General features: G+C 37.0%; 1 protein-coding gene across 1 annotated transcript; it reads left to right on the top strand.

The window, feature by feature from the left end:
- Positions 1–607: 607 nt before the first annotated feature.
- On the top strand, positions 608–6,843 carry LOC110799561 (COP9 signalosome complex subunit 1). The gene is made up of 6 exons (XM_022004826.2): positions 608–1,107; positions 4,077–4,397; positions 4,804–4,920; positions 5,000–5,085; positions 6,034–6,268; positions 6,367–6,843. The coding sequence occupies exons 1-6, from the start codon at positions 712–714 to the stop codon at positions 6,541–6,543; spliced, it is 1,332 nt and encodes a 443-aa protein (XP_021860518.1). The 5' UTR covers positions 608–711; the 3' UTR covers positions 6,544–6,843.
- Positions 6,844–8,975: the final 2,132 nt, after the last annotated feature.

The raw sequence follows: 8,975 nt of genomic DNA on the forward strand, positions 1-8,975 counted from the left end.
AAATAATTATTGTTTTACGGAGTATTATCCATGTTATCATTTATTCATTTTCCTTAATTCCCGTGTTTTTAGTTAAACGAGCACTATATTTTGGGACGGAGCGAGTATCTTTTATTTAGGCAGATATCCGCAGTTCCGCACGCGATAGCGGCCGGTCCAATTCCTAGTTAAGTTTAAAGTTTGTATAAAGTTCAGACATTTCCAAGTAAACGAATGCACCGTAAAAAAACTTCAATAATACAAGTAAAGTAAAACAAAAGGTCTTGCGCGCACAAGGTGTACAATAAATTTATTGTACACCAAGATAACTTTTACTCATTTTTCTGTAACTTTAACCTAGTTTTGATTAACTTTTATATTAGTAAAAAGAAAGTCGATAGATAAACATTTTAAAGGGTTAAATGATTAATTTTATACATTATTAGTGATTTTGAAGAAATAAGTTTTATTAAAATTAAAAAAACAATCACTAAAAAATAGATAACTTTTACATATATAAGCTTAACTTTTAAGCATTTTGAGTTAACTTTTACTACGGTGTACAATATTTATTGTACAACCCTTGTAAATAAGAATTTAAATTCTACTTTTAAAAAGGGGTAAAATTCTCCTCAACTGTTAGAGAGAAGTCCCAGAAATACAATCCCCCTAAACCTCCCCAAATTCAATTGCTTAGGGTTTTTTCTCGCACCCCAAAATTCATCATCATCAATGGAGAACGACGAGGAAACGAGTTCAGCCCAGATGATGGACGAGATCTACGCCAACGGTGACGAGAAGCAACCTCACAGACGAATCATAAGCAGCGGAGAACAACTCGACGTTGAGGCTTACGCTTCACTCTACTCCGGTAGGACGAAGATTATGCGGCTGTTATTCATCGCCGAGAGATGCGATAGCAACCCTTCGATGCAATTGGAAGCCCTAAGGATGGCGTATGATGAAATCAAAAAGGGGGAGGATTCTCAGTTGTTTAAGGAAGCGGCGCAGAGGACTGATGGTAGATTAGGGCCTAATTATGGGTTCGATTCTTCGTGGATTGAGGCTGTTGAGAGGCGTGCTGAGCAGAGGAAAGAGAAACTTGATAATGAACTCAATGCTTATAGGGTATGATTTTTTATGTGTTTGTAAGTTGTTTTTAGTTTGTTAAATTTGTTGGAATTACGTAGTGTTGTTCTTATATCTTGTGAAGTTTTGATTTTTTAGTTGATGAGATGGGTTAGGTTAGGATTGTAGATTTGGAATGTCAATTTACAACTGTGTGATGGAAAATTTAATGGTTATTAGGGGTTTCATGAATGAAGTTGCGAAGATGAAGCAATCATAATCCGATTCCCCGGACCCCAAAAGAGAACATGGTAGTTGAGTTATGGTAGTATGCTTTTGGGGATGTACTCATGTACGAAATCATGCCTACATAGAAGGAATACATAATTGCTCATTCAAGACAAATGCTTCACAGATTTTGTTATCACAAAGCAAAGTGCTGATTCAGTTAGGGTTTTTGTGATTAAAAAAATTATGGTTATTAGGAAATTCATGAATGAAGTTGCTAAGATGAAGGGAAATTAAAGTCTGATTCTCTGCACCCTGAAGGACACTATTGTAGTTGAGTTATGGTGGTCTGCGTTTTCCGTTGGTTGGGATGAACGAAGTTTAGTGCCTACATAGAAAGAATCTATCATTGCTCACCAAGAAGAAATGCGGATGTTGTAATCAGGAGCAAAGCGCTGCCTGGTTAGGGATTTTATCATGTTGAACTTTGGTATTTATTTTGTCGATGACCACATGTGATAGACTCTCGGTTCATGCAACCAACCTCATCTATTTGGGAATAAGGCTATGTCGTTGTTGTTGTGGTTGGAAATTTGGTATATATGGTTCCTAGTTTGGTCGTATGCAATTTTATTGTCAAAGTTTTGTTAATGGTCTTTGTGACTTGGTGGCATGCATTTTGTTGCGAGGATGGAGCTTTGATGCTTTTCATTCCTTGAGTCGCCTACGCATTGTTGGTGAATTTATAGTTTTGCTTTTCCTTTTAGTTGTGTTACTACTTGGTTTTTGCTATATTCCAGTAGTAGTAGTTCTAAGTTTATTCAAGAAGCTTCTTACTGTAGTTCTTTGATAAGTATGGGCTTACTGATTCAGTTTGCAATTAATGTTGTTGGTTTGAGAACGATGGTGGTGCATAAATAGTTTGGATGAGGATATGATAAATTAGAGATTTTTTTGTCAGTGGAGATGTTGGATGAAAGGGAGATCAGGTGGGTTTTTTTGTCGTTGTTGTTTTAGAAGTTGTTTTGGGTAAAATATGGAATAGGGTAAGTGTGGGTCAAATTCTAATATGTACTAAAATCAATGTGGTTAGTTTCCTTTTCTAGTTCCATCTTGCCCTTTCTAGGGACGTGCCTTTGTGAATGGTGAGATCTCAACCAATCAATATTTGATATGGGAGTAAGATTTTATTCTGCACATGCTTAGCTCTGTTGTGGTTTGGGGACATTGGACATGTGTAGTAATTTTACTATGTTTTGACCTCTGTTATTTCCATTCGTATTTAATCAGTTTTGAGTCCATGTGTTTTGGTATACCTTTTCTGGGTAGTTTGTGGAATGTTGAGAATAGCCTGATTTTTTTGGATGGAATACCACAATATGCATCCGACTTCTAGTACCCTTTAATCTCTTCGTGTGACACTAATGTGATGTACAAATATATTTACCAGGTTCCCAACCTTCTATGGAAGGAATAGCATGTGTGGTTTCTTCTTTTGTGGAGGGAACAATCTATTATGTTAGGTTGATTTTCCATATGTGTTTTGTTCTATAAATATAATAGATGGATGTTATTGTGAGATAGATGGAAGACAGAAAATATTCTATTTGCTTAGCAAAACTGTATTCATAAAAGGAAATTGGGCTGTTAATATCGGGATTTGTGGTTGACACATGACTTAGTTGTATTTGGGATAAGTATACCAGCTAAGTCCTTGTGAAGCTTTTATACTTTGAGTTGGTTTATTCTGTAAGCCATCTAAGAAATGAAGCATAATGTACAGCAGGGTAATTTTATTTAAGGCAAGAGTGCTGTCTTCTACTCTTCTCTATGTTCCGATTCCTGATAAGTTGACTTTCATGTCTGAAAATTTTGGTATAATTGGAGGTCTAAGGCCTATTAAAAAAATTCTGGATGAAGCTTAAATGTGTGGTGTATCTGTTTTGGAAGTGGGTGTTACGGTCCATTGTAAGGTATGGGACTTAAGTCCCACATCGGTCATATGGATGGCTGATGTGGGGTTTATATAGGATCATGGGCTCTCCTCCCCTTGAGCTAGCTTTTGGGGATGGTTCTCCTGTGGTCCTGTATCAATGGTATCAGAGCCGACCACCGCTCCTAGCACCACATGTGACCGATGGAGGTGACGCCGGTGCTCGTCCGGGGCTAGGAACCTTCTCTCTTTGCCTAGCGCAAAGCCTGCCACATGAGGGCATGTGGCTGCGAAGAGGGGTGGTATGTTACGGTCCATTGTAAGGTATGGGACTTAAGTCCCACATCGGTCATATGGGTGGCTGATGTGGGGTTTATATAGGATCATGGGCTCTCCTCCCCTTGAGCTAGCTTTTGGGGATGGTTCTCCTGTGGTCCTGTATCAGTGGGACGCTTGCCTTAACTGATTTGTTTTGATTGATACAATTAATGTTGTGTATAATACGATTGGTGATCCCGTGATAATTATCTAATCCACTAGTATGAGATTGGGTAAGGGTCGCAGTTGGCCATCTCTTTTGCTAAGTTTGTCAAAAATGCTCCACTTTCATGTTTTAATTCTCCTTTTTTGGTTTGTGTGTGTGTTGGGGGGGTGCGGGGTTAGGTAACTCCCAGTTGACTTGCATTCTGATTTTTGTAAGTACAAAATTTTATTTTAGTTCTCCAGGTGCACCTGTTATACTGCATCTTCCTCAGTTCTTTTATTCTTATTTTCAATTACTGGCTAGTTGTTTTTGTATTTTCCTTTTAGGGCTACCTTTCTGATTTTCACAAGCTTATGCTAATTCTATCGCCTTTTGTTTGTGCAGACAAATTTGATTAAAGAAAGCATTAGGATGGGATACAATGATTTTGGAGATTTCTATTATGCTCATGGGCAGCTTGGAGATGCCTTCAAGAGTTACGTCCGTACTCGTGATTACTGCACCACTGCAAAGCATGTCGTTACTATGTGCTTAAATGCAATTCTAGTCAGTATTGAGATGGGTCAGTTTTCACATGTCACTAGCTATATAAGCAAAGCAGAGCAAACACCAGAGGGACTAGACCCTGTCATTATTGCAAAACTTCGTTGTGTAGCTGGATTGGCTCACTTAGAGACTAAGAAGTACAAACTTGCTGCCCGTAAGGTTTGTTTTCTCCTGTTCCTTTCTCAAACCCCTGCTTGTATGGTTGGTTTTAATAGTGCTGTTGTAGTGTGGTTTATTTATTTGTAAGCATAACTGTCACATGGAAAGATCTAACTAGAACTTTTTAGGTTTTGTATTTCTTGGCTATTGAGTTCAGACTTCTAGATAATTCTTTTCAATGTTGTGTTATTGTTAAATGACATGGTCAAGCTAGAAAGGTGCTACAAGGATTAGGGATGTATTTGCGATGTTCTCATGGATGGATGAGAAGTGCCTAATTTTGTTATCGTCTTCCTTGCTTGACTGCTATTTTAGATTTGTTAGATTTTTTTCATGCACACAAGTGGTAAAAATTTGTTAATTGCTAAGCAATTGCTCTATATTAATGCTTCTGATGTTTCTGCAGTTCTTAGAAGTTGGTCCCGAGCTGGCTAACCATTATTCTGAAGTGATTGCACCACAAGATGTTGCAACTTATGGTGGACTTTGTGCACTTGCTACGTTTGATCGGACAGAACTCAAGGCATGTACTGGACATCTGTCTTTCTGATAATTCATATTTTTTGTTCTACTGTTAAGAGTGTTTTTCTTTGATTCCGCAGAATAAAGTTATTGACAACCTCAACTACAGAAACTTTTTGGAGCTGGTGCCGGAGATAAGGGAGCTCATTAATGATTTCTATTCAAGGTAGTTGAAAATTTCTCAAACTAGCCCCTTTTCCTTTATAGCTGGGGAATGGTCTTTCTCCACATTTTAGCTATTGCTTCTTGAGGCCTTCTTTTACTTGTTATCTAAGTTGTTTAACCGGTGAGCATGGTGGTTCTATCTGTTTTGTGCATGATCGTGAAATGTGTGTTATTCCCACACACACATATGCAACACTGCCTTTGACCTGCCTGAGTGATCTGGCTTTTCTTTTTGTGGTATTTGGTCTTACTGTTGGCTCTTTGATCTGAGCTTAATGGCTTAAGACACTGAAACCCTCACTTTCTGTGACCTGGACTCTCTTTAGGGTTCTTATTTTCATCCCCTTCGCATAATTTGAGCTGGGTGCATACTGATATCTAGGAAAAGTGATCAGTTTGTGCTGGAGCCTTGTTTGCAGAGAAGGATTAGGTTCTGGCTTCTATAAACTGTACTTGTGTTTGGTGAAAAAGTTTATTCCTTATTTCTTAGTGTCTGATAGTATCTAGTCTTTTGATCGGCCTTCTGCTCTCTTACCCTTCTGTTGAGTTCTTTGTTCTCCCGTCCATTTGAAATACATGGTAATTAGGTAGCTTTGTAAAGTATTATTGCTTTTTGGTTACAGATTCGGTACCATGTCTAAAGAGATTCGATTCGGAACTATAATATGTAAAAGCATGTTGCTTGCTTAGTGATTAATACTGTTAATGGAGCATCATTTTACACATGAACCTTTTCCTTTCTTTATGGGCGGTAGTGGTATTTTGTTTTTATAAGTGGCATATTCTTCTTTTTTTCGTGGAAATTGGCTAACAAAAGATGGATATCATACTGGTTCCTCTGTTTTCATGGCTGAGCTTTTTTTTTCCCCTTGCCTCCTTCCCAGTTCACACCTTTTTTTTTATAGTGTGCTTGAATGATGTTGATGACCTATCATGCATATTGTTGCAGCCGTTATGCATCTTGCCTCGACTATTTGGGAAATCTAAAAGCCAATCTGTTGCTTGACATCCATCTACATGACCATGTTGAGACTCTATACAAAGATATTCGTCACAAGGCACTCATTCAATATACGCTTCCTTTTGTGTCGGTTGATCTTAACATGATGGCAAATGCTTTCAAAACAAGTGTGTCAGGCTTACAGAAGGAGCTTGAGGCTTTGATTACAGACAACCAAATACAGGTATTCTTTCTCGCAGCTCATAAACTGGACCTTTCAAAATAGAACTTCATTTAATTACTTATGTGAATTGGTGTTGACCATTCTAATATTCTTTGCAGGCTAGGATTGACTCCCACAACAAAATCCTGTATGCACGTCATGCAGACCAGAGAAATGCCACTTTCCACCGCGTGCTACAGACAGGAACTACATTTGACCGGGATATCAAGTCGATGTTGCTCAGAGCAAATATAATCAAGCACGATTTTGGTCAGAGACAGCCAAGAAAGATATGATCTTTGAGTTTTTTCAACATTGATCGGCGCAAGTATGGATTACAGAAGCATTTTTTAACAATTCAAGAGTTGAGATGTTTCTGCTTTGCACAGTTCTTATGTTTCTCATTTTGTGCATACTTACACTTTCGATTTAGTAGCCGGAGTTTAGATATTTGCTCGCTCCCCACCCTTTTTTCATCCTTAGATCAGTTGGATGGTATTATTATGGAAATAGAAAAGCTGATTCAAGGATTTCATTTCCTCTTTGATCATGTGTACGGCAGAGACTTCACCCACTATGCAATGTTCTGCTTTTAACAGTCTGTCCATTTTGGTTATAAATGAGAAAAATTGTGATAAGTAGATAGTGCTCGATGGAAGTTGCCCACAATGTAGACCTGATCAACATGAGCCGGGCTCGAAATTTGGCAGGTTTGGGCAGAAACTTTTAGGCCCGAAAATTTTAAAGGGTTTGGGCAATGTAAAAAACTAAAAACTACACTTCTAGTTATAAATTTGGCCCGGTCCAAAAAACTTTGACATTTTAGGCCCGAAATAGCAGGTTTGGGCACAAAGGAACCGGCCTGAATTTTGCCCGGCCTGACATACGGGCTGATTTTATGCTTTGGCCAGCCCTGAATCCGGCCTGGCGCGCCTTTTGTTCAAGTCTACCACAATGCAATAGCTTGTAACTCTAGTTTGATTAGTAGATGCTGCATTTCCTCACCAGGTAATTGCAGGTAAAAATGTTCAATAGCATTCCCGTTAGCAAGCTAATTACTGATGGAGCAGCAAAGGGCGAGCATGGGGCTGCTGGGGGTGGAGGAGGCATATACTTCCTACAATATAGGGGGGTGTTTCAAAGAGCTTTTATATGGGTTTGAACAACTCAATGGCAAGCTAATTGTCAAATTAGTTTGTCATGACACCTATGGTTTAAGCTAATTAACTTTCTAGCTAGTTTGTAATGCAATGGCAAGCTAAGTATACTAAACTAGCTTGATATTTAAATGCGCCCACTTCTACAATTAAACATTTAATTTTAATTATTACTTAAATCTCTTTTGGACCATTTTTTTGGCCAAAACTAATTTATTAAAACGAAAATTTGTCAAATACAATCCAATAAAGTTGTCTCTTTGCCAATTATAATTTTAAACTTTCAAATTTGTAATTTACGACCATAGACTTACATCTTTATTTTAAATTACAACCATGGTCATTTTCTGACAAAATCAATCCGAATATCTATACTATTAAAGCAGAGTGAAGGTAAATGTAAAGCTTTCAAAACTTCATCCCTCAACTCTCATCAATCCTACTAAAAAGGCAATTTAATAAATATATAAATAAAAGTCAAATAACAAAATGAATAAAAGGAAACTTTAATAGATAAAAGATATTGATTGCAACTTTTTAAATTTGCTAACATGGTATAGAAAAAAATAATATTATATCAACTTAATAAACTTAGGAAGTGATTTGCTAATTTATAATCAGTAATTTATGTTTTAGTATTCAATAAATTAATAACTTTTGTAAAATTCCCTAAATATTTTATTTGTTATTTGTCAATTATATTCAAATGGAATAAAATATCATATTTGACCCTGTAAAAGACAAATTAATAAGGGTGAGAAAAAAGGGGGGATGGATGATCGATATTTAGATTCAGCATCCCGCTTAATTGTTTGCCAATATCTATTAACAAACAGAATTTCAGGAAGAATTGAAATAAGAAGTTGGTTTTTTTAGATAGGTCAGAAAGACGACGATAATTGAGAAAGATTGCTCGGATTTAGTGTCAGTGGTTGTTGTGACGACGTTAAATAAGTTGTTGCTACTATGTTAATTGAGAATATGAGAGAGAGAGCGTAGAAGCTGAAATGAAAGAGAGTTGTAGAGAGAGCAAATATTGGCAGTTAAGGTAGATGAGGAGAATGTCGTAGCGTTAAGGAGGAAGATGTGGTAGTGGTGCAAAAGAGTAGTCAACTATGGGTTGTCTACTTTTCTATTGGACGACAATGAGTAATTGATGGCAGTGGATGAGTAGGTCGTTGTGCTTTTTCTGGTAGGCAATGGTGGTATTTTCTACGTACATGATCTTTACAAAGGTTAATGGTTTTAAATTTGTAGGTTGAATGTGACAGGGACTAAATAAGTTGATAAAGAACAAAAAGAACCATTGAAAGTATTTTAAATTATAAGACAATCTACATAATACGCATGGCAATTAGATAAACTGAATTTCATCAACTTTAACCAATATGTTGTCTATCTGAAAGAGTCATTATTATAATAGAGAAAATCACTAAATATCTCTACATTTTCTATTAAGAATATTTGACATAAAAATAGATATCTTGTGCAATAGCACGGGCACAAACTAGTGATGTCATTAAATAACATTTGTAGGCTTAATCGTTGCATTACCCAATTATTGTGCGAAT

This window comes from Spinacia oleracea, chromosome 2, assembly GCF_020520425.1.
Source record: "Spinacia oleracea cultivar Varoflay chromosome 2, BTI_SOV_V1, whole genome shotgun sequence".
Lineage (NCBI taxonomy): Eukaryota > Viridiplantae > Streptophyta > Magnoliopsida > Caryophyllales > Amaranthaceae > Spinacia > Spinacia oleracea.